Below are 27200 nucleotides of genomic sequence, written 5' to 3' on the forward strand. Positions count from 1 at the left end.
TGCATCCTCTAAATATCTGTCTAAAATATAGCTACAAACAAATAGTGGATTAATGTGGGTATCTTGGGTGACTGTTTGGAGCAGCACAGGGAAATATGAAATATTATACTGTATGTCAAGTCATCCCTTAAGGCAGACAGTACAAGATTGTACAGGATTGATCAGATGTCAAATATTAATCTTTGTTTCTTAATTTATATGTTTATGTATATATATATATATATATATATATATACATACATATATGTGTGTGTGTGTTTTGTATGCAACTTCATCTCATCTGATTCTGTCCATTTCTAAGCAGCACCACATTTCTGCAACGCTTTACATACTTAATGGTTATGACCCAAATGTCACTCTGGAACTATCCATGCAGCGAGCACGCAAGTGAGATAATGTATAGGAATAATAGGGTACAGGTCAGAAATAGCAGGGCTCAGTGTCCATCACTGGGTTGATGTGTTCAAGTGGCAGCAATTTCAGAATGTGTTTGGGATTGAGGCCCTGGAGGTTAATTGCAGGGAGAACTCAGCCGGATATTGCTTAGAAAATTACCACATGAGCCATCTAACCATTAACAAACCCCCTAAAAAAAAAAAGATATAATAAAAGACTCAGACCTGACATGACCTTTATTATCAATTATTTTATCAATCGCAATCTGAAAGCGCCTGTTCTAATAAAACAGGGACAAGACTCTTTACAAAACAGAATAAAAGATCACAAACAACCTGGGTTTGAGGGTTTTACTTCAAAAATATAAATATATATTTATACATTTATACATAGGTTATAACATGAAATCACACACACGAAAATAACACAGAAAATGGATGGGCTATGGCAAAGCTATGGTATGGAACACTATTTGCGAAATCATACTTTTTTTTAAGGTTAACTTTAAAATCAAGTGGTCAGTGGTCACCAGATCTGCTCATTAAAGCTCATCTCCTTTGAAGAGGGGGAATCCAAGATGAAGGAGGTGTACTTCACAGCTCAAGAGCAGTTTCCAGGCGTTCATTCAAAATGTATTTTGGCCCTTGACAGTCTCTCGACTGTATCACTAGTATCACACCTTACAGAATAATATACAGTATGATGGCATGACACATGCATACAGACTAGGAAAAACTTAAACTATAATCCTCGATTTCTTCATGACAGCACTTATATTATCGTTTACCTTTACTATATTTGATGTCAGACAATTCAGAGTCCTTTCAAATTACACATTTTCCTCTCCAGGTTAATTCAATTCATGTTATTACACAATATACATTCCATTTAGTAGTTGTTTCAAAAACATACTAAAAATGAGTCTCTTGTTTCTACTTCAGATCAGACAAGGTGTCTGTGCTCAGGGTTATTAAAGGAGTTTCACAGATTTGCTGTGAGGAATGATGAGGAATCTCCTTGAGCAATAAAACTTGTCTCTCACTCGGAAGAGGAAGACGGTAAGAAGTGTGTCTTGTTCATAAACAAACTGGTTCATTTCACTTTTTGACAGTACATGTTCATTCAACTCAATTTTACTCTACTCAAAGAGGAGTCTCACAAGATGAGTTATTTATGAGCTGACGTCATTTTCTTCACTCTTTAATGAAAGATGTCAAATGTCTAATGTCAAAGGGTCATGAGCGTGAAGAAGGGAGGGGGATATCATAGGAGACCAAGGACAGAGAGGCTCAGTTCAGAGAGGCTCAGTTCAGTTTTGATAAGGCATTAGGGATTTCTGATCACACTGGCAGGGCTGTAATCACGAATAGTGTCCCCTGTCTTTGATGACGACATATAGGGCTATATTTCCTACTATTCCCTTAATAATTCCTGATCAATTTTGTGCGTGGATGTCATTGATGTTATTGTTTTGCAGTGTGCAACTTTCAGGAAAACATGCTGGCATTGATAAAAGGAATTGACAAACTCAGAGGCATATGATACCAGTTTGTTACTGGTTCCTAACTGGAACCGGTTTTTGATTCCCATCCCCAGTGACTCTACTGCAGTCCACTTTAGATGATAACACTGTGATTAACTCATAGACAACCAGTCAAATACAGTAAGTCTGTATATTTGTGTGAAATTACAGTAATCATATATTATAGAAAAGTTCTGTCTGTTTGAATGGTCGGGGACAGGTTAAAGCAGCTGTACTCAAAACTCTGGAACTGCCTCCACATGGCTCTCAGATCATTCCCCAATAGGATGAAATAACAACTTTTTGTCATGGTCACATTCAATGACATGATAAGTCAGCTGTACAGGCTATCAAACCAAACACCAGAGAAACCTGGATTATAGCACACAGAAGGAGAGTGACTTCATTCTCTGCTCAGGTTGCCATTACTCCACTATATCTTCACAAAGCATTTATTTGTTTGCTGCTATATTAATGCCCTGTATGTTGATTACTCTTCCTTTAAGCAAAGCCCCGTTCACATATGCATCTTTATGGTTTGTTCCTTTCACACACCGCCAATGTCCCACCTCAAGAGCCAGTAACATTCAGGGGAAAATGCTGTGTTGTGAAGGCCAGCAGGAACATTTCAGGGAGGGGCACTGTTGTATCCACTGACCCTGCATGTGTGAAAGGTTCTTTACCTGAAAACTTATCTATTATTCACCAGAACTATGTGTGAACGCTTAAGATAAATGCTTGAATCCATAGCTGTCAGATTATTGATTTATGTGTTTACAATGCATCATTATTGTGAAGAACACATGAAGGTGACACATTCAGTATCCATTAAACTCTGCATTGCATGGCTGACTTCATGTTTTTATTAAAGTGATGGCTTTGTGTCGTTCAGACAAAGGAGACTGTTCTATGAATGATCTGTATGGCTGACAGGAACTTTACAGAAAGAACGGTAGCACCGATGAATAACAGTGGTGAGTATGATAATAATTATGCCAAAGAAAAAACATGATTCCTTTCTCTCACAGCCTGCACCACTGTAGGACTTTTTAGACTTTGCAATTCAAGCCTCAAATACGGACCACCATGAGTGTACAGTATGGGGTTGAAATGCTAATCTGGTTACGATTGTGGTAGGAAAAGTTGCCAAAATCTTATAGGTCTGACCTGCCTGTATATAAAAGTGTTCAAGGTGCTTTATAAGACCAAAACAACGTTGAAAATTCAAATTGCCATTACATTTATGTTGCAAGGTGCATGTCAAAGAGGGATTTAATAATTGCTACAAAGTGTCTCCATCTATATTTTTGCATGTTCTGTGCCTATAAAATATGTAAGGGAAGAATGAACTTTAGAAGATAAAGCACATCTGAAGGCAGCAAAGCCTTTTTGTGAGAGTTTGTTTGAGAAACAAACAGCAACTTAATCTATTCTACATGATGAGTAGAGGGTACTACCCAACATCATTTCTGTCTCAGTTATTTGGTTTACTTTTTTAAGTATATAAATAAATAAACCTCTCATATTCTATAACCTCACAAACATATGCTAAAGCTTTTAACCATGCAAATCTAACTGTATTAATAACACATAGAACATGAATAATGTCTGTCAATGACTTTGCTTAAGGTTGAAATAGATGCAGTAAAAACTTATTGACAGTCAATAAAACCTAAAATAGGTAACGTTGAATCAGAACTTATAGACACCTCTTTTTGTTGTTTCCAGGTGTGTGCAATGAATGGGCAGATGTGTGCAGGCTCACACGTGTCTTGTGTATTTGACAGTGTGTCTCTAACAGAGAGCGCCTCTCTATTTCCTGTGTTCCGCTTCAAAAGCTGCCCACATGCTCATTCTAGCCGTGGGAGGCAATTCATTGTTCTGTGAGATTATCTTGGCAGGCTGCAAACAGTAATACATTTAGTCATGCCAACTTTTACAGAAGCAGAAACAATGAGAATATTACTGTAATTAAATAAAGCTCCATCTCCACTGTCATTGCTTTGTTAAACTGGAACAACGTTACTGTCAAATAAACATGCATTTCTTTTTTTCCTCCGAATTTTTTCTATTGAACTATGCAGACAAGTACACAAGAAAGAGTAGAACAGTTGTACAGTGTGTCTGCTTTAAGAACATGCATTTCTGACATGGACCTATAAGTGTTTGAGTGGTGGATGAGGTAGCGATCATTGGCATGCATTAATCACGCAGCGCCTTTTCATATGAATGCAAATCCGTTTCCTTTACATGGTGATGAAGAAGACAGAACCGTCAAATTGTTACATACACGTAAATAAGTGGAAAAAATAGTTCTTAATTTATTCCAACTTTAAAACATATACAGTCCTACTGTGAGCGTTTTACAGCATTATGCATATTTAACACATTATGAACGCCCACAGCAACATTATGCAGTATGTGTCCAAGGCATTCATACAGCAGCATTATGTACATTGACTTAGCTCTGTCAGCTGTCGCGTTGTTTAAATTTAAACTAATTCAAACAAATGAGATGAATCACAAACAGGATGAATCAGATGAGACTCGTCGCCAGCTTGGATGCTACATTTTTTGACGTCATCTTTCTTTTCTCGCACATAACACATCAGTATCTAGTAAACTGCAGCACATCAAAGATTCAGCTATGCATGGCTCAGTGAATGGATGTTCACTCAGGTTTAATAGAGGAAAATGTGAGTGAAGAAATCACATGAAAACAAGTGCACAATTGTTCATGCTATATCCTACAAATATCCACCAACACGAGCTATCGGTGCACATGTGCAAGCCCCTGCAGTGCAGAACCTGTTTCGGCAACAACACTGCTTGGTTAGAATTAGGTAAATAATAATTTTGGGTAAAATAACTATGTTTGTGCCATATGTACATGGCCTTAAGTTACATAAGTATGTACGTACATAAGTTTCTTAGCAAAAATAAGTTAAAAAAGGTCAGCCTTTCCTTTCACATGGGAAACGAACAGTGGCCTCCTGGATGAATATTCTCTTCAAAAGGTTTGTACGATATCTTACGAAACGTTATGCACAAAGATTCACAACTTACTCAGCAGTGACCACAATGGTTAAGTTTAGGCAACAAAACGAGTTGTTTAGGATTAGAAAAAAGGTTGTGGTTTTGCTTTGTACTTCTGGAACATGAACAGCCCCGCCAGGACACGAACCTCCTTTACCGAGTGAAAATCCTGTGTTTTGGTCATCCACCACTCAGACCTCCCTCCCTAGACCGAGCTTTGTGGTTTTATACTACGTCCTATGCTTTTAATACGTGGAATATACATAAAATAAACATGTGGAATAGGAATGAATGTGCATTACTTTTTGTAGTTACCGTATATGTACAAACAGTGAATGAGAACAGCCTGAGGTTATATCAGAAATGAAAGAGCGAGACATGAGAACTATTTCCACAAAGAAACCTGTATATGTTGCTGTCTGCTGCTTTCTACAGGGAAGGTTTCAAATGTTTGCTTGCAAAAAAGTTTCCTTCTACTTGGTGAGGATATTGCAATCAGTAGAGATCATGGTTTGGAGAGAAAATGAACTGCTGGTGAAGTCACAAGAGGTAGACTTGAGCAATTTAGACAGTGCAGAGAGAATATGTGGTGGACGGGATGGTGGAAGGACATATTAGCATTAAGGCTTTGTTTCCAGTTTTTTCTCCATGGACTATACCTTTACTAGGTTTCTGACTTCAATACATAAATAACAGATTTCTGGAGTTTTATTGAGAAAAAAAAACAGATTTCTTGTAGATGTGTTTTACGCTTGTCCTTTTCCTGCTTCTTACTTAATCAGCTCACTGAGGGCGTTCATATTTTTCAGTCATTAATATTTTGCCATGATCTCTGGTGTTGGCGGAATAACATTGCAGTAAGGGTCCAATCGACAAATATCCCTCATATATTTCTTCAACTTCTGTTGTGACCACTTTGTCAAACCAACTAATTCAATCACTCTTAACGCTGTTCTGCTTACCGTTGTCCTCAGGAATTCATTCCTACACAATATGATTTTATGAAATGTCTGTAAACAATCCAATCAGGTGCAGGGTGTGTCTGAGTGGAATAGAAATAACCTGACAGTAAATATATGTACATGTATATGAACCTCTAAGGAAATATATTTGATAGTTTTTTCAGGAAATATATAAAGTATATATATTTTTTATGAAAATATCCACTGGAATTCACATGCAAAAGACACAGGGGCATGGTCCAAAGAAGCCCAATCAAAATAATATTTATATTCTGATAGTGAGGACAGTGAGGAAGAATTCATCCCAGAGTCAGGTTTGAGAGTCCTTATGTTCTCCCAATGTATTACGCCTGGAATAATAAAATATAATCTATAATCTCAACCATAAAGTATAAGAAGTAATTTGAAACAGCATGTTGTAACCAAGTGTAGGGTTTGAATAAGGAGTAGGACAACAATTTGCAATCCTACAAATGAGCATTTGAGCTGATGTATCACCCCCTCTCTGTCTCTTGAGACAGGCCACTGTAAGGCCTCTGAGTGCAGAGCGTGAGACTGCTCTGATGAAACTGCTTAACGTGAATGAGAAGATAAATTGGCACTGACTCAGACACACCCATGCACCATGTGCTTGGTAATTTTGTTTAAACATACTGTAGACCATGCAGACTTTGAAACGATAGCAGTTATTTATCATGAGCCACCAGAAAAGTCCAGATAATCTACTTTCTTGGGCAGTTCTTGGGCTCTCATCTCCCAGACTGCCTGCTGGCAGATTGAAATGTTGCTTGAGGTTCCGCTGGGAAATTGCGAGCAAGACAAAAATACACACGAGGCACTTGGGAACAGGAGGAATTGAATTCTGACATACATACGAACACTGAAAATAACATGTTTTAATATTTACAGTGGACATCTGTGGATGACATTATGGCGTCTGACTGAACCTATGGGGACATCAGGAGGAGACGAGTGGGAGCACTTCTGACGTCAGCCACTTAGATGCGTCTTATTCCTACTCATCTTCCGTCATTCTGCTTATTTTTTTTATCACAAGCTTTCTTTTCATTTCCAACCTCACAGCTGGTTACAGGATGAAACGTGGCGCAGGAAACTTTAAAATGAAGTGGTATTCTCTATTAAGTGCTGTGCTATTTTTTCTTTTCATGGTGGAGGAACATGTTTTATATTGGGTGTTTCCTGGTCTCATTGTAAGACAGTCCATTGACAGCAGATTTGGAGCTTTTGTGACCAAAGACTTTCAGCTCCTTCATTCTGACAGTGTAAAATATTTAGGACCACATTCTTACAATGCGACTGATGCAATGACCCACATCTGCAAAACAGCCAATCAAAATTTGACAAGAAATTACGCACAGTATTTCATAAGCAATCTAGCCTGGCAAGCAGACATATCTTGCAGATATCTGGCTCCCCTCCCATTTCCAGCCAACTATACCCTGGTCAGCCCAATCCCAGCTGTTTATCTCTTGTGAGGCGGTTTTCAAATGATGACTGACAACTTGTGGAGCCTTTGCACTTTACACAAAATATGTGATGCTGTCATTTTTGGCTCATGCAACCTCACTGTGGGAACACAAGAAGCATAATCCTAGCTTATTAAAGAAGAACACAAGAGGTGCGTTTCCATTAGGGTAGGATATCTGAAATTAGGCGGGTCTATCTCGTCGAAATGCCCCCAATTTGCATGTCAGTCGCTTGAGCGGGCATTTGACCGGCCGTTTTTCTCCCCCGAGAGAAGCCCGGTTGCTGATTGGATATAATTCTAAGCGGGATGTGACGTGTGGTAGTACTTGACGCCACAGCAACACAGCGAAGTAGAGTATACACTTTTATCCAGTGGTGTAGTAGATCACGCAACTGAGAAAATTATCTGTGCATGTGCATCTTTGCACGGGCTTGTTAAAATGAGTGCTGCAGCGGCTGGGTTGGATTCTAACGTGCGGCCCCTTGCTGCATGTTCCCTCTCTCTCTGTATCTCCCATTTTCACACATAATTTTGGCTTCTGACACCAAAAACAAGGACTAACTTCATGAAAGGTTCACAACTGACACTCTCCTTCTGCCCCTGGGTTTATTGACTCATCTAAATAATCAGATTTAAAAAACACCAACTCTCTTTCACAGACATATTGATGCTACACCATCACAACTTTTTATATTTGTCCGTTTATCACGTTTTGTTACTCTGATGAGTAGTACGTCTATCCAATTGCGCATTTTGCTCTACAACAAAAAATTTCCAGACTAACTGGCATTAGTAATTTGGTATGGCAATGTTGAGCTGGGCACAACCTGTTATGTCTCAAATTGATAACGTACAGTTGGACGCAAGTTGTATCCAAGATTTTATACGACTCATCTTGCAGAGTGTGACATTCAATAACCATACATTATCATTGTTGTTTTTTTCACCTTGCTGTGTGTGCAGCCCTGTAAAACCAGTTTGTGTCTATTAAATTATTTATCCATAAAATAAGTCATGTCAATAAGTCAGTATGATTGAAAGTGCCAGAACGACTGCTAAATGGGGTTTATGGTGAGGTTGTTGTGTTAACTGTTTCCAAAATCTTTAAACCTTAACTTTTAACCCAACATAGATTAGAAGTTCTTTAAGTTCTCGGGGGAAAAAAGGAAGTTTGGACGATACGTGACATGATCAGGCAACAATTTACCGATAAAGGTCATGTGATATATGTGAAAGCTCCAGAACAGCTGCGAAATGGACTGTGATGCATCATCTCTCATTTTATTTCAGAGAAATCACAAGATTTAGTGCAGGAATAACTTTTGATGATGCCTTAAAAAGCAGATGACAGTTGAACTATAAAAGGAGAAAAAGGGAAGTCTTCGGGACGTTTTCATGTCATGAAAGTTGTATACTTTAGAGCAGCTTCCGTTTACTCTCTGCCCTGAAATAAACAGACCTGCTCTTATGGTTTACAGCTGAGACATACTGTACAGTAGCAACAGAGCCAATGTGAGAGGAAGAAACACTTAAGTGATCTGTGGATTATTCTTCAAAGACAAGACGCAATTAATCTAGACAAAACATTACAGCCGAATAAAGCCCTGGGTGTGTGATTTCAGTGTGGTATCTACTTAGATGACAGTGAAAGAACATATGTGTGTATGTGGGTGTCCTTGGTACTATCGGGTAGTGCCATCTAATCTTCCAAGCCACAGTAAACACTTTCATCAGGTCAGTGTCACGCTCTGAGGCAGTTGCTTTTTTCTCCAGATGGACACTGATTCCCTTGGCGGCAGAGGTGATGCAGAGAAAACGAGCTTGTCGTGATTCAAAATACCACTCATGTCCTAAGGAAAAAAGCAATATGTAAAATATACCAAAACAGTGCCAGTTCTCTTTCTAAACAGGAAAGAAAATTCAGCTCCATTTCCATGTGCAGGGTTTGGAATTCAAATATAAATATTACTATTTAACATTTAATGTTACATTTAAGTGTTAGGTACAGCCAATGTTGAAATTACAACAATATGTTGATGTCATGTGTCTTCATCTAGATTCATCTTTGCACCATCCTGCAGCAGAATCCCTCTGTTGCATGCCAGTTTATCATTATTTTAAATTGTGCTGCCCCTGGCAATGGGTTCTCTCTGCATGCTGGTTTTCTACATAATCTCATTATAACATCTATAGTTTTATGAACACTGGAGAGTAAATGGGGTCATTAAGGCATCGTTTTCGCTTAAGTTATCAGCTTAGAAAGCTGTAATTAACGGAGCAATAAATAAATAAAGGGTTATAATGATACAATGATATAATGCTAGAAAGTAAGGATACAGTGGCAGTGTGTGTGACCTAGATAGACAGGGTTGATATGGTGTGTGTCTCTGTGTGGTAAAACGGAACAATGAAAAACAATGAGACCTAATGTTGCAATGTCATATATCTCTCAAGCATTATTTGTATGCAAATTAATACTTTACTGATAAGAACTACTTTCCACTGGAAAAAAAATGTAGAAATAAAGTGACTCATTTAAGCTAAACTTCCCTCTGATGAAATTTACATTTTCATTCTTGTAGAAATCATTTTGCATATTCCTTTTAAACCTGTAATGTTGTTTTCAGTGTTTCTTTAGTCAGCCCTGTTGTGTATACAGTTGCAACACCAACACCTACTGTATGAATCACTTCAAATACATTTTAATGGGTCTGAATGAAAAATATTTGCCTGATCCCCTGGACCTCAACCCACTCACTGTCCTTGGTTATTATACAGTAATTAACAGTTTAGTGCATCATTGCTGCTGTCACAATAGCTGCTTTCCTTGCAGTCATGTGGGGATTCTGCATCTGTATCTCCTCGGGTTACCTTTCTCCTCCATAAATAATTCACCAGGGACAGTTCAGTCTTTAATAAGATGGGTTAGTGTAGGTGGAAAAGGTCATTGCTGACAGCAAACCCTCTTAAACACATTGTTTGATATTTGTATCATTTTAGCATGATATATATATATATATATATATATATATATATATATATATATATATATATATATATATATATATATATATGTTTTGATCATTTATCCTAATGAAAAAAAAGTGACCGTAAAGAAAGTGTCCGCACCCAAAGCAGTGAAGTGAAGTAATTATATATCCTTGGCATCAACAAATAGAGGGACTGCTGCAGGAATGGAACATAACAGAGAGGAGGTGACAAATCATCAGCAGTGGAGCCTTAAAAGTCATCTGGATTACAGAATGAACTAAATGGCATAGCAGTGCTCTTTTAGCTATGTGTACAATGGTGCCATGGTGAGCCTATAGAGGCAAAAGAGAGCACACAGCTTTTTAAAAATTATTATTATTTTATAGTGCAAGGACTGACAAGTTAACACAGTATGCATCTTAAGTAAAACAGTCACGGCACAGACAGTGTTAACTGCGCTTGAAAACATGACTGGCTCTGGCGGTGGGAGGGAGCACTGTCATTAAATTTCCATGAGGCAGGCTGTGTAGGGTTACAAGTTAAATGTACAAATTAGCGTGTCCTGAATGGGAGAGGACTCCATTGAGAGACCAATGCTATAACAGAGCTGTAGACTAAAGTCTTCAACTCATATGACAGCAAAAACACTCAAGACTTAACTGGTAAAATCCCAGAACAATAAAAAATGAATAGGGCAGCATGCAGCAGGCCTCACATCATTACACACCTTGAATATTTAATGATTAGGCCTGTGAAATGATTCGTCAGCTATACCCTACCCTAATGAATCAACTTGACTTATGTCAAATGACTTGATCATGTCTTGAATTACTTGTGGCGTAAACCTGTCTCAAATTAGGACAGTAGAAGTCTTCTTGAATTACTTGACTCTTGAATTAGATTAGTATCATACTTTTCTTAAAAGACTTGACTCGACTTTAACTTGTTTAGATTGACTTTAAACTCGACTTGACTTATCTGAAATAACTTAAGACTGTACTTAGACTTGTCTTGAATGACTTGACTCTTGAATTAGACTTGTCCTGACTGACTAGAGACTTAAGTTTTCATGACATGACACTTGACTTGGAGTTATCTCGAATGACTTGAAACTTGACTTATATCAAATGACTTGAGACTACACTTGAACTTCTCTTGAGTTACTGTCAACACTAATCTTAGACTTGCTTTAAACAAATTGAGACTTTACTTGTTCTTGTCTTGAATAAGTTGACTCTTGATCTATATTTGTCTCATGCTTGTCTTAAATGACTTGACATTTGGCTTTAACTTGTCTACATTGAATGGAGACTTGACTTGAACTTGTCTTACATGACATGACACTTGACCTGGCCTTAAACGACTCAACATTTTACTTTAACTTAACTTGTCTTTAATGACATCACACTCGACTTGAGTTATGTCAAATAACTATACTTGAACTTGTTGGCAACATTAGACTTAGACTTGCCTTGAATGACTTGACACTTGACTTGTTAAAAATGACTAGAGACTTCACTTGGACTTGTCTCGAATGGCTCAATTCTTGAATTAGGCTTGTCCACTTGTCTACATACTTGTCATGACCAAGCATCAACCCCAGCGCTTGATCCAAAATTGAAGTGCCAAAAAACTGCACTTTGCCGAGTGTCCACTAGGGGCAGGTTTCATATTAGAAAAGTTTCTTATTGAGCCCCATGTTAAAAAGGCCATTTTCGCAGCATAATTAAAGCTATTTAAGGCCTGGTAGAAAAAAACATTCTAATCTGTATGTTTAGGTCATATCTCCATGACAACACTGAGGGGGGATTTTTTTTTTGTACCAAGCTAGTTTTTCTTTTATTGGAGGTTAAAGTGTATTAATAATTAGGGGCGCGGCCTCTTGAGTGACAGCTAGCCGCTGGCCCTCACTTCGCTTCCGAGGTATACGTCAGCCATATGGACGTATCTCCCTCCCCCCAACATCACGTCAATGCCCTTTTTTGGTAAGAGGAAATGAGGAGGAGTGAAATCTGACAAGATAGCGACTCCTGTAGGTGAGGACGATTGGATCAAGTTGGGAGAAGGGACCTCAACGGAGAGGCTACGTACATTTTTTAAACAGTCTATGGTCATGACTTGACACTTGACTTGTATTGTTTGACCTTAAACTTAACTTGACTTGTCTTTAATGACATGGTACTCTGCTTGGGATTTTCTCAGATTGGCTTGACACTTGACTTGGATTTACCCCAAAATACTTGAGGACTTTGACTTTGAGGGGAAAAGTTGGTGCTTCCATCTAATAAGAATCAATAAAGAACAAGCTGTGTGCTCTACTTTCCTCCTGAGCTTAAATTACCCCTGGCTTGTGATTTGCGTAGACCTGTCCTCTGAAGGCACCAATACAATGGCAAGATATAATGCCCAGGCAACAAAGCTTTTCAATGCATCTATGTGAAAAGGGGAATGTGAGAAGATGTAATTCCAACATATGCCTATACCTCCCCAGGTCACGAATCTTGATCATCTCTGACATATAAACAGTAGGCTGTTGTTTTCTTTACACTTAACTTAATATCGTTTTTCCTTTCTCATATTTTTCACACCTCAGCAGCTGACACAGGGACGTGAACCCAGTGCATTCATTATGACTCAATATTGTGCACTAAGCCACACATACATTATTGCAGGATTCATCATTCATATGACACATAGTAACCAAAAGCCTTTTGTACCTTCCCTCCTAACTCACGAGTAATACACAGTAAGTGCCAATCCCCAGTGTATCACACAATCAAACGTTTTATTCAACTTTTCTTCATGATCATAGATTTTAAAATTCAATCATTAGCAATCACTGCAACAGAGAAGTAGACATATATCAAATGTTGCCCTCTTGTTTTCCATGAGCTTTTGGCACAAAAGTACAAAGTAAGATCATGTTGGGGACGTGTGGGTGAGCATTAAAGTGTGTTTTGCTTACAGGCAGGTTACAGGTCAATGAATCTATAAAGGAAAGAGAGCATTCAAAAATATCAATGAGGAAACAGTTTGCACCGCACACTCTACCACACTAGGAGATAATAAATCAATATAAACCTAAGGTCCATGATACACAAGCTGTGCTTTAGGCAATGTTCAGCAGAGATGTGCGACGGCTAATCCACTGGGTTCTGTTCTCTCTGTAGTTACATCTGAGATTTATTTCACAGTGAATGTTCTACTGTTTGTTCTCTCTTTTTAAATCTTTCAACATTTTCACGTAACTGCCTTAATTGGATACAATCAATATGGTAATTGTTGGGATAGGGTCTATATGGATAACACAGGTGTTTGAAAGAAAACATTTTTGGTTAATTAACTGTCTGCCAAACTAGTGCCTGTGTATGCTGGCCTTCAAAGTCTTTACTCTTAGCGGCTTCCACCTTTGTGTCTGCTGGCATTTCTTCATCTTAGTTTCCTTGGTGATGGAGGATGGAAGCTGCAGCACAAAATGGCATCACAGTCCGTGAAAATTAGGGTCTCAACCCCTGCGTAGTGAGCATCTTGTCTGTGCTGTGCTGTCTCTTACCTTTACTGCACATCTACCGATCTTTTTAGTATGGGACATCTTTATCTCTTGTGTTTTTGATTAATTTGAGCTGCAGGTATGCCAAGCGATTGAGGACTTGATGGCAGGGTGTCTGATAGAGGAAAGGAAATAAAAACTAAACAGACAGATCTTCTCCCACTAAAGCTTGGCAGTTTGAACATAAGCCGTATGCATGACTGAGAATATATATTTTAAATAGAATGCACAAATCAGGTTTCTTTGCATGACATATAAACACAAAATTTGCATCTGAGAGAAGTTAAATTAGTGTGCTATGAGTTGATGCCATTGTGTTACAAATACACTCTGACAATCCACACAGATACATTTCATAGTGTACATACCGTGTGTATTTACAGTATGCTTATATACACATAAAAATGGATATACCAGTGTTCCCTAACAGGGGTGGGAGTAACTGTCCTTTTGTAGCCTAGCAATAGTGTAAAGCAGGTCTCCTGGCAAGTTCAGCACGGTGTTCCATTCCTGTGTTGTTGTTGTTGTAGGTAACAGGCCTGTGAATGTTTTTTTTTTTTGTCCAGGTCATCGTTATCCTCAAAGCAATTTCAGTCAAAAGCAACTGGACAAATAACCAAGTCCAGTTGCTTTTGACTGAAATTGCTTTGAGGATGCAACAGTTATCAGCACGTCTGAAATACTTTGAAGTAGTTTCTCTCAAGAATTTATTTTTTTCTATATTTACAATATTAGTCCACCAGTCACTTTCATCGTCCGCCAGGTGTGCAGTTCAGCTCTTGTTTGCTCTGTAAAATCTAAAGGAATTATTTCAATGCATGTCTGACTGTTAGTGTAACAATAGATCAGAGCTGCAAAGGCTTCATATTGGTGTCAGTGCAGTCAAGCATCACTGAAGTAGGATCTGATTTTGAAACTATTTCATCCAGCTCCTCTTCCAGGTCTTTCATAAAATGATTCTGGTCCGGCTGAAACCCTTTCCCCAAACAATTACACTCAGGCAAAGAGATCTTTTGGTCACTGAGAGAGAATATGATGCAACCTTAGAGACCAAAGGTACCTCTTCTCTTGAGCTTTGTTACCCTGGCTCCCTCTTTCACTTCACTACACAATCCCCTCGCTACGTTTGCTCCTCCACACCACCAGGGCCGTCATGAGGAGGGTGACCAGAATGGGCACTACAATGAAGGGACCCAAGATGCGATTGGGTGGGTCCTTGAGGAGCCGTCCAGACATCGAGCAGTCGTGGAAGTAGTGCTTGTGGACTCGGATGAAGAACTCATCCACCAGCCTGTTGGGCCAGTAGCACTCCATCTTCAGCGCCACCAGGAACGTGCAGTTTGTCAGCTCACCGTAGAGTCTGCATGTTGGTGACACAAAAAAGAAGATACAAAGTTACACAGTGAAAACAGTTAAGATCAACTGACCTTTTGTTAACCTCCACTCCCATTGCCAGCTGATACAGCAGCTGTTTTTATTACCTATTCCGGCTGTTAAGTCTGACGTAACACCTTTTCAAAATACGATATCTGGGTCCAAATGCTCCATTGAAACAAAACAGACAACAACGACTGAACATGTGAACAATTACAATCACCCCTTTTTTATCATTTAGACATCTTTTTCATCCACAAGAAAGAGGTAAAATTACAATTACGTTGTTTTAAAAAAAACAACTCAGATCCGTTCAAACAACAGGGAACACGGCCCTGCTGCGTTGTAGAAATACGGGCTTAGAGCAGCTTGGACCCAGAAATTATATTTTGAAAGCTTGTTACGTCATGTCTTAACAGACAGATATTTATATAGCTAATTAAGCTTATGGCTCATTGAGAAAATGCTGACAGATTTTCCAATATTTATTTTGTTTTAAAGATTATTTTTTCTGCAGTTTTCAAGCCTTTTATTTGATAGGACAGACAGGAAATGGGATGAGAAAGAGAGAGGGGGAGACATGCAGCAAAGGGCCGCAGGGCGGCCGCTGCCTGGAGGACCTTCAGCCTCTTTACATGGGGCGACTGCTCTAAACCACTCAGCCACCAGCCACCCCCAGATTTTCCAATATTAAAACTAGAATCGCAATAGTCTACAGCATTTCATGATTGGCATGGTTCAAAAATTTGAATTATGTTGTCAATGTGTTGTGATACGTCCCCCTCCTGCATGCCTCCTGACTTTTCCTAAATATATTGTGCACATGCCTACAGTACATTGTCACAATGATAGAATGATGGTTATCAATGTTTTTGTTGCTGCCAGAAGTAGCACAGATTAACAATGCCCTACTCTGGCAGCCAAATAAACACATTGAGGCAATGAATGGGATTCAGAAACTATTTTTCATGACAATATTTACTCACATGCATTGATAATCACACTACGGTGTGTAGGAAAATAGTATCCATTTTATTCAAATTGTAAAATATCAGAAATAAAAGTCATTAATGACCATTAATGTGTGTGCACTAGACACATTATCAGAAATATTATTTATGTGAAGCCACTTGTGAACAAAATACTAATGTATACATTCTATTGGTTTTCTAAGTTGGTATGGATGTGCTCGACCAGATGGCAAGTTATGTATTGACTGTTAAACAACATGGCACACAGGCACTTGCGTTGTTCTTTAGTTCACAAAATGTAAAAAATGTAATAATTTGCACTATTATTTATGAAAATATTTACTGCATCAGGTAGCAGCGTGAAAATATTATTTTCTAAATAAAGCATATGAAAATAGAGAGAGAGAATACTAGTTATGTATTAGTGGAACTGTTAGATAAGATATCTGGCTGTGTATGGTTTGTGGGGGCTGTGTAGGTGTGTGTCCTTGTGCACTTACAGGTTGAAATGCAGAGGTGGAGAGTGATGGCAATTTAATGGCCCATTGGCACGGAAGGATAAAGATTCTCTTGTGCGTCAGATGTAGAGGAAATAGTACCCCTAAAGAGCCTGGTGGTATTGTTAAAATATAGTTTGATAAAACAAGATGTGTAACTAGGAGCTCTTGCCCAGGTGGCTCAAACACACAACACTTGTACTTCACCGTTAGAAACACCGAAAAAAACAGCAAGAGGGAGGGGTTGTACTCAGTTTGTTGTTTTGTCCTATAGCCCATGTGTGTGTGGGTGTCGCTTCTCCATGGTGAGTTAATCTTCACTATAATAGAGGTAATGACCCGTGATTATGACTGAGCAAACAGAGGACAGTGTAACTGCACAAAATAAGGTCATGACACATATAGTATATAAGGTTCCGGCTGCAATTCACACTTGCAGAGACCACGACCACGACCACACACACACACACACACGCACACACTCACTCACTCTCACACACACACACACACACACACACACACACACACACACACACACACACACACACACACACACACACACACACACACACACACACACACACACACACACACACACACACTTGCACAGTGATAGGTTATTGACTTCAGTCCATTATGGAATCGCCAGGTTGCCGCCCTACTCTTTTCTCGTAAATATAATTATTTACAGCTAGAGTATGGCTCATTGATTTTATAGCTAGAAAAAAGATGCAGATTTTTATAAAGGGTCAAACTATTTTTTCCCCATTGACAGACCTGCAATATGCTAAAATGTATGGATCATTTAATGTAAAACTGAGGGGAACTGCAGAGTTAGTGATAATTCTACATGAGTGTATCGCTGCAAATTACATCTTAAAGCATCAATTAGTGCAATATACAATGCAATGCAATATATTTAATATCCAAACATTGTCTCCAGTGTAGAATATCTGCTCTGCTAGTTCTCAGATTTAACATGTTTGTTTAATTTTCTACACCTTCCCAACACAGAGTCTTTCTTTGTGGAAGTGTTGTAAGTGTAAACAGCTCAGGGCTGGTTGGCATGGGACTGGCAGTGCAGAGCACTAGTGTTTCTTCCGATGGCAAGTTGACTCTGTCTGGGTGTGTACTTCCTTCCAATATTTTTTTTTCTTTGAAGTTTTACAAATAAGTTGTGGAGAAGAAAAAAAACGAAATTCTTGTCCCACTGCTGGTCTAATGAGCACAGAGGTTTCTGGGGAGTTTTATGAGTCACCGTTTGAAAGAAGTCGCTGCAGAGTGGAGGCAGGGGCGGTGTGCACAAAGAAATTGGTATAGTTCAACTAAGGTGAGATTAAACCTAACAGTGTGCAGCTCATCATCAAGGGCAAAGAGATACACTACAGGAAAGAGGTAGACCTTCTGACCAAGTGGTGTAGGAACAACAACCTCCTGCTAAATGTCAGCAAGACGAAGGAGATTGTTATCAACTTCCAAAGAGACCACACCGACCACCCACCACTAACCATTGACGGTGCTGCTGTGGAGAGAGTGAGTAGCACCAAATTCCTGGGGGTGCACATCAGTGAGGACCTGTCATGGACTAAAAACACTACATCACTGGCAATGAAGGCACAACAGCGCCTCTACTTCCTGCGGAAACTCAAAAGGTTAAGTGCTCCGCCACCCATCCTGACGACATTTTACAGAGGCACCATTTAAGAGCATCAGCCAGCTGTATCACTGTATGGGGTGGGAGCTGCGCTGAGTACAACAGAAGAGCCCTGCAGCGCATAGTTAATACAGAGGGGAAAATCATTGGTGCCCCACTCCAATCCCTCAAAGACTTGTACACCACCCGCCTCATCCAGAAAGCGGTCACAATAGGGAGCGATCCAAGCCATCCCACACACAAACTGTTCAGCCTCCTGCCCCCTGGAAAGAGATATAGGAGCCTCCGCTCCCGCACCACTAGACTCAATAACAGCTTTGTCCACCAGGTTGTTAGGCTGCTGAACTCTCTCCCCTCTCTACCCTCAGCTCGACCCGAGCAGGGCGTCAGGAAGATAAAAACCCGCCCTCCAAGAAACATCCTGAACTCATAACAGACACACAGAAAATGACACATATGGACCTGCTGCTATCAGTCGTTTTTGCACTTATTATGCCAACATCTGCACTTTATTATTATTTTTATCATTATTTTTACTATTGTATTGTTTTGTTGTTACTATAGCAGTTAGATCATTTATGTTGTGTCACTTACCATTGTGTCTTGCCACTTTACTAATTGAGTCTTGTCTAGTCTCATCTCATCTAATCTTCAACCTCTTATCCGGGGTTGGGTCGCGGGGGCAGCAGCTCTAGCAGGGGACCCCAAACTTCCCTTTTCTTGGGCCACATTAACCAGCTCTAACTGGGGGATCCCGAGGCGTTCCCAGGCGAGTGTGGAGATCTAATCTCTCCACCTGGTCCTGGGTCTTCCCCGAGGCCTCCTCCCAGCTGGACGTGCCTGGAACACCTCCCTAGGGAGGCGCCCAGGGGGCATCCTTACCAGATGCCCGAACCACCTCAACTGGCTCCTTTCAACGCTAATTGAGAAACAAAATTTTGAAGCCTTGTATGTCTTGTTCATTTAAAGAATTGACAATAAAGCTGACTTTGACTTGACTTTGACTTCTATGAGAGAGAGTGTGTGTGCGCAAAATGTATTCCACTATGTAATTTATTTTTAGTTTTTTCCTTTAAATCATCCAACCCTACTAAACAGTACAGTGTGTAAAACTGAATTCCCATCATTCTCTTTTTCTTATTAACATTTCTGACTGTCATGTTGTCATCCAGAGCTGATCTCCATGCTAACTTTAGGCGTCATGACCAATAGTATTTCCACAGATAGTCAGGCTTTAATTGTAAACCAAAGGAGTGCTAATTGAGAAAGTGTTAGTAGTACTGATACTGAGAGCTAATGGACTATTTTACAATGTAATACAAATTCCGAATGAAACAGATTTTAAAGAGCTCAATGATGGAGATATGGATACTCTATACTGTAAAACAGCATGTTTTCTGCAGGAATCAATAAACAGCAACCACTGCAGAGTGCCACTGCTGGCTGCTGTAGGTGTAGTAAATGGACTTGTACTTATATAGCGCCTTTCTAGTCATCTGACTACTCAAGGCGCTTCACAGTGTCTGTCACAATCACCCATTCACACAGACATTTACACTGATGGCAGTGGACATCTACATACCATCTAATCTGATCTAACCATTCACACCACATTTACACACCCATGCGCAGCACGGGGAGCAATTCAGGGTTCAGTGTCTTGCCCAAGGACACTTCGACATGTGGACCGGGGGAGATGGGGATCGAACCACCAATCTCTCGAACAGAGGACGACCCACTCTGCCACCAAGCCACAGCCGCCAGTAGCATTACAGGTTGCCAAAATTATAGTGTAAATGGCCCAATTTGAAAGCTGGGTCAAAAAAAATGAATAAAAATGTGTATAAGACTGGAGCCTTTTGATTACATCACTGGGCTTAACAAAGTTCAGTGTGTTACATCTACTCAGAAAGCCAGACACCCTCATCCAGTTGCACACTGGATGCTTATGTTAGCACTAATGGATGTTGAGATAAATCATTCTCCAACTGGTCTGCTCAAATGAGCATGAGCAGCATTGCCTGAGTTGTCTATTCCAGATTGGATTTGCCATTTTCAGTTTAAATCTTGGGATGGAGAAGAGGTTTACATAAACTGGCTCATCATATTTAGACAAAGAAACGGGGCAGCGTCACACACGGTTTGCTATTCTAAACAGTAACAAAATATCTTGCCTCGGCTCTTGTTTAAAATCACTTTAGATCTCCTGATAATCCTTCTGGTGTTCTTCTGGTTAAAGGTTAAAGCATTCGTTATAGTCAAAAGTATGAAAGTGGATCAGAACTTTTGAAGCTCCCTGCCAGAAAAAGAGAGAGCATGGTCATTTTGTTTGGTTTATTAGACAGAGGGCATATTTACTCTTTCACCAAAGGGCGGCCTCCACAGTTCTAGAACTTTTAAAATAAGGTTGGTGAGGCTGAAAACCTTTTATGATATATTATCAATAGGAAAGCTATACATCCTCACTGCAGTGAAATGGCTACTGGCCACTACTGGTTAATGGGGATCATTGAATTTACAAGGGTCTCAGCTTTCCCGTCATACCTAATTTATGCAGCTCCAAGACAGCTCCAGTATACAGAAATATTTAAACACACACCATTTTAGAAATAGGTGAAAAATACACATCTGTACTGCATGAGATAAACGGCAGAGTTGTCATGGCTGACAGTGGTTTGCCATCACTGCCGGTTATGCTGCGTTCACTTGTACTTGGAAATCGGGATGTAGTCGAAATCGCTGTAGTAAGGGCCGGATGATAATATGAACGCGTGTGTGTGTATGGATTTAAGAGGTTAACATAAAGGGGAGGGACTGGAAGAAGAGAGGTGTAGGTGTTTCAATAAAGTTTACAAAGAGCAAAAATAAAGTAAACACTCATAGTGACTGTGAATGTGACATGGCCCACATTTGGGGTGATGAACATTTCTATGAGACAACATTCAAAACACAGTTCCACGATGGCAGTCCTTGGAAGGGAAGGTGGCTCATACAGGGAGTCAGTGTTTATCTGGAACCTAAAACTGTTGTTGATCTCTAGAACAACAAGCTGAATCCTTTAAATGTTACTGGACTACACATACACATACACATACACATACACATACACATACACAAGGGGTTTACAAGAAAGAATAGTTGTCAGTTTGAGTACTTAACTGCATATGTATACTCTTTTCTGCTGTTGTGAGTGCAGCAATTTGACAGAACAGTTGTCACATTGCATGCATGGTCAAGGCTGTGTGTGGATGTGTGCCCACTTTAACGTCAAGTGTTTTATATATATATAAATGGGTGTTACAAAGAGATGAAGAGTTAGAGCCTGTGAAATTATGCCTGCACTCATATATCACCAGTGAGCATATGCAAAATATATATTCAGCTGCAATTTCAGTTTGGTATCTCATGATATAAACATGTAAATATTCTATTTTCACAGAAATTATATTTGTGTAAAATCAACTCTTTATCACCTCATAATGTAAAGACAGAAGGAGATGGAAAACCAGAGCATGACACAGCTAGAGGTATAGAAATAAGGAAATAATACACATGCAGGAGACTGATTAACTATATTTATTTGTGGAAACATCCCATATGTAAAAGATGAAGGACAGAGGGAGCTGGATAAGACGGGGGCATGCTGTTTTAGCTAGTTTGATCTGTTGACTGAAGAGCACATTGTGAATAAATAAAACCTGCAGTAATGAATAAATAAAGTAACACGGAGCAAAGCTGCTCCAGTGACTGGAGAAATGAGTCAGGACTGGACTTTTATTCCACTGACGGACACTCACAGAGTGTGTAAGGTGGACAAATTTGACCACGTAATTGATTTGTTATTATGCATCTGCTTTTGTGTTGCTATTATTTGTTTTTTTTTTATGCTTATGAATTGTCTTGATTTGTTTGTATGCATTCTACGCTACTTTTAATTGTTTTTAAAGCACTTTTACTGGCGTGACAGTGGTTGTGTAATGATTCACATAATGGCAGCCCCTCCCTCTCCCTTTTGTGTGTGTTGTCATTACCTGTCTGTATTATTCCTCCTGTGTCTCTCCCCTGTCTGTTCTGTGTTTGTCCATGGGGGCGTGGTTTACTCTCCACAGGCAGTGCAGGTGATCCCAATCAGCAATCAACCCTCCATAAAATCTCTGGATTCTCTCCTACTTGTGGCATGATAGTTTCATCAGTTCTACGTGGTAGCGTGAAGCATGGCTCCCTAGGTTTTACTCTCTTGTCTCTATATTTAGCTTGTGTAGCTAGTGTTTCTTCTGTGTTCCTTCAACCTCAGATCATCCTGTTTGCCTTGTGATCTTGTGTTGCTTCATTCCTGCCTGCCTGCTTGTTGAGCAACCTGCCTGTTTCCTGCTCTCCTTTGTCTCCACGTTGTGTGAGTACGTCTGAGAGACAGACATGACTGCGCCGTGTGGCAGAGCCGCCATTACCATGTGGCAGATGCCACACCAGAGATACTCACACCCCCACTCACACTGGTGACTTCACTTTGGATCCCGGGACTACGCACCACTCCTCCACCTTGCTCTTGTGTTGAACATTTGACATTAGTCGTGCATTTGGGTCCAGTTCTCATTCAATCCCCAACAGGTTGCCCACTTCAATCCATCCGCAAGTCAGGCAGATCGGAGGGACTCTCAAATTTCGATTTCAAATGTTTACAACTCTCACACTCTGAGTGCTCGTCGGTGTGCATGCACCAAAATCCTATGAATGCACGCGTGTCTTCTCTCATTGATAAACAGCATGGAGTACACGCTACACGGGGGTAGGCTTGCTAACTTTCTCATAGATAGCAATTGCTAAGGTCATTAAGCTTATGCCTGGCTTGAGGTGTGTGCATGTGATACGGTAACATGTGTGAGGGGGGGGATCTGTGGTGTGTTCAACCACTGTGCCTGAGTGTCAGCTCTGTGCTGTGAGTGGACAGGATGATACGGTTGCGGTGGAATTCTGCAAAACAAACAGGTTCTAGGTTCACGTAGAGGCATGGTGTGGCTTTTTAAAAAAAATGGATATATATGTAGCATGCAATAAATAAGTTGTGTTTTTGTTGGAAGGTTAAGACGCGAGAAAAGAGTTTTTGCAGAGACCTGTCACTCAGTTTGAAATAATGTTTTTAAAGTGAACTAATCTCATGCTGTCATTTTCTATCCTTTGTTGGCTTTCGATGATGTCATATAATCTGAAAAGTCTGAAAAAGGTAGGTGCCTCTTGGGAAACCCACTTAAAGTCTAGCATTCATGTTTTGATAGCTACTGCCCTTTTGACAACCTCTGAGTCATATTATATTCAGGAGCAATTAATATTTAGCAGTGTTAAACCTCTTTTGGAAATTACCATCAGAGGCACAAATGTTTTTTGGGTCCCGCTGTGCTGTTCAGATTAACTTTAACCCTGCGTATGAGGGCACAGCGGGGTGCTCTGACAAACACGTTGAACCAGGCTCAACTTTTTCTGCAAATAACTGCAAGGTCACATTCCTGGTAGATTACTTTGTAACATGAACATATTTTTACAGTTTACTGTTAGGACCGCACTCAAGATGTCATAATTCCACAACTACCTTGCATGGAAATAATTTTGGAAGTTTTTGGACAGTATTGGAAATTTAAAGTTGTACTATTGAGATACGTTGTTTCTAGCGGCATCTTTGGCAGTAAGATATTACTGCAGGCGAGCCTGTTCTCTCAGAGCCTCCATCTGGTCACATTCATGGTCACTATGTGTGTTGACTTTTTGCTCCTTTTGTAAACTCTACTGAAACACACTTACCTCTCTACTTCTAGTCCGTCCACTACATTTTACCCTCTTAGATCTGTACACACACACACACACACACACCTATTACACTTCTGCCCTTACTACAAGCCTGACTCAGAAGTTGGAAGTTGTTGATTTCCAATTACAAGTGACCACAGCATAACTGATAGTGATGATCTTGGCTGGCACACTAACCGCTCTCAGCAGCGTCACAAACATGGAGGCGCATTTGAATATAGGTAGCACATGTCTACACACACACACACAGATTGGAATGCTCGTTAAAGAAGCAACAAGTGCTTTCATCAGTGGGTCGTATGACCATTCAACATTGTTTTAAGTCAGTCCTTGATAGTAACTTATACATTTTTTTTAGAGTACAATTTTAATGCCCCCCACACTCACACCATTCATCAAAAACTGAGAAAGAAATTTGCAATTAAGCTTTGTCAATGTCTTAAGATTGTTCTTACCACAATGTATGTGGCATTGATGAAGCTCAAATGCAAAGCTTTTTAGTCTTTGTTGAATTGTTGAGTGGGTGTGGCAGGGCCTTAAATTTCCAACACCTCCGCTATATATCGCTTCACAAAGCACCCTTGAGCTGTATGAGACGCACCAGGCTACCAATATGAGATGCTTAAAGCAAGTGCTCCAGAAGTAAGAGCCACAAAGTCTGTATAGGGAAGATTCAGAATGTTGTATGGGTCAAACAAACATAGGACCTTTACCCAGAAGACCATGGTTCTAAACATAGTTATTTTTACCCCACCCACAATCTTTTCCAAACCCTAGCCAAATGGTTTTGTTGGCTAAACCAAACCATGTAGTTTTATTTGAATTCACAATGTTCACCACCTGTTTTATTTAGTTATTGTAATTACGTATTTGAACTTATATCATGTTTGTAACAAACTTAACTTAAGTATGTAACTTGAGTTATGGAACAAACATACGTATTTAACCAAAACCATGATCTTTTTCTAAACCTAACCTGTTGCCTAAATGGGTTTTTTTGCCGGCACTGTGTAACAGTATTAAGAGGTTGTGGTGGTTTCACTTATTTCTGTGAAATCTGGTTGGAAAAACAAAAACTCATTACATACATTAATGCATGATATGTATTCCTGTAGCCTTAATAATTAAAATGCAGACTGAATAGACTTTGTTTTTTTTCTGTGTCATGAGGCAGTTTTTGTGTGTAGTATTGAAACTAAATGATATGTTACTGACAGACACAAAGCAAACACTACATGCTTTGAGGTGAGCTGTGTGTTTTGGGTCATTGTCATGCTGGAAGGTGAACCACCTGCCCATTTTCAAGTACAAACAAAAGGCCGCAGGTTTTCCTCAAGAATTAAGGTGTAGCTACTTAGCAGCATCCATTTTCCCGAATTCAGCCCAAAAAGTTCAATTTTGAGCTCTGACCTTTTGCCACGCAGCATCAGAATCTTCAATGTGAGACTCAGTGTGATATTTTTTCAGAAGAGGCTTCTTTCTTGCCACCCTGCCATACATGTTGAACTTGTGAAATTGTTGTCACATGCACAGATCAACCTCTGCCATTCAGACTTGTGACTCCTTCAAGGTCACTGTGGGCCTCTTGGTAGCTTCCCTGATCGATCTTTTCCTGGCTCGGTCCTCCAGTTTGGAGGGGGGGGGGCCCGATCTAGACCAGGTCTGGGTGGTGCCATATGCCTCCACTTCTGGACAATACTCTGAACGGTACTCAGAAGGAGAGTTAAAGCCTTTGAAATCTTTTTATATCCTTCTCCTAACTTGTGCCTATCCACAACTTTATCCCAGAGCTCTCTTGAAAGCATCTTTCAAACCATGGCGATTTCTTTGTGTTATCATTCGCCACTAGGAGTGAAATCCTCAATTAACAGCTGATTTTATTCTGAAGTAAAATAAAAAACACGGCAATTGATGTCAGGCCAATCAAATGAATGAATGAATGAATGAATGAATGCTTTATTTCCAACATATGAAAAAAAAAAATTACACTTGAAGCACGAGTCATTGAAACCCTTTCAGGCCAATTAACTTGGTGTGTTATCTGAAAGGTGATCGGCTTTTCCTGAGAATGTTTGTAATGTTTTTTCTAAAGGGGCTGGTCACATTTTCAACCCTGCTATTCTAGTTTTTTAATTTTTTGTATTCATTTTCAGAAATTTTGAAAAAAACAAAAAAAAACACTTGAATGTTGTATGGCAAAATGTGTAAATGACGCCGCAAAAATATATATTTTTTATGTATTATCAATTCAGGCTGTAAAACAAACAAACAAAAAAGACTATTTCAATGGGGTATCATGACTTTCTATAGGCACTGTATCTCGTTTTGTGCTGACCAACTTGTCTGAAGAACAGATGGGAACAGATTAAATCATTGAATACTGAGTGCTATAATACCCTCCTGAAAATAAAACACATTTCACCAAAAGTACATAAGAACCAAATGACACTCGATGCCAGCTTGTGACCAATTCAAAGATGATCCAAATATAGAACGCATAAGATACAAAACACTGCAGGTTGTCTTGATCAATGGTGATACTGCCTTCATATTATGTTCATTTTAACTGAGGAGAACATCTGATAAGAGGTCCATTAGAAAAATGGATCATGAAGCATTAAAGAAGTAGAAGAAGAGTAACGACCCACAGAGATGAATCTACTGAAGATTAAAGAGTATTGTCTTTTTTCACAAAGGTACATATCTGTGCTGATTTTGACCTAAGCCCTATTCTCAGGGGACTAGTATTACCTGGGGACCTGGGACATTCTGAAATCCTCTGAGGAATTTGCCTATGATCTTAATCTCTAGTGTCACGCTTCATCTCCCCTGTCCTGTAATGTGCAATGGCGGGGCATCACCTTACTCTCATGTTAAAGTTTGAGACCAGAAAAGCCCCTTGTCATCACTTGCTGTTGAGAAAGTTTCTGCTGCTTGAAGAGACCACCAGAAGCAGAGA

The 27200-nt window shown here is 39.7% G+C and overlaps 1 protein-coding gene across 1 annotated transcript in view; it reads right to left on the reverse strand.

Moving 5' to 3' along the window:
* Positions 1 to 15050: 15050 nt before the first annotated feature.
* Positions 15051 to 27200, reverse strand: part of ramp1 (receptor activity modifying protein 1) — a gene marked incomplete at both ends in the record, with an annotated part of 68255 nt that continues 56105 nt past the window's right edge. Inside the window, one exon of the mRNA XM_083922236.1 lies at positions 15051 to 15306. Coding sequence (XP_083778362.1) covers positions 15051 to 15306 — 256 coding nt within the window. The remainder of the gene's footprint in view (positions 15307 to 27200) is intronic.

The sequence above is a fragment of the Echiichthys vipera genome (assembly GCF_963691815.1).
Source record: "Echiichthys vipera genome assembly, chromosome: 10".
Lineage (NCBI taxonomy): Eukaryota > Metazoa > Chordata > Actinopteri > Perciformes > Trachinidae > Echiichthys > Echiichthys vipera.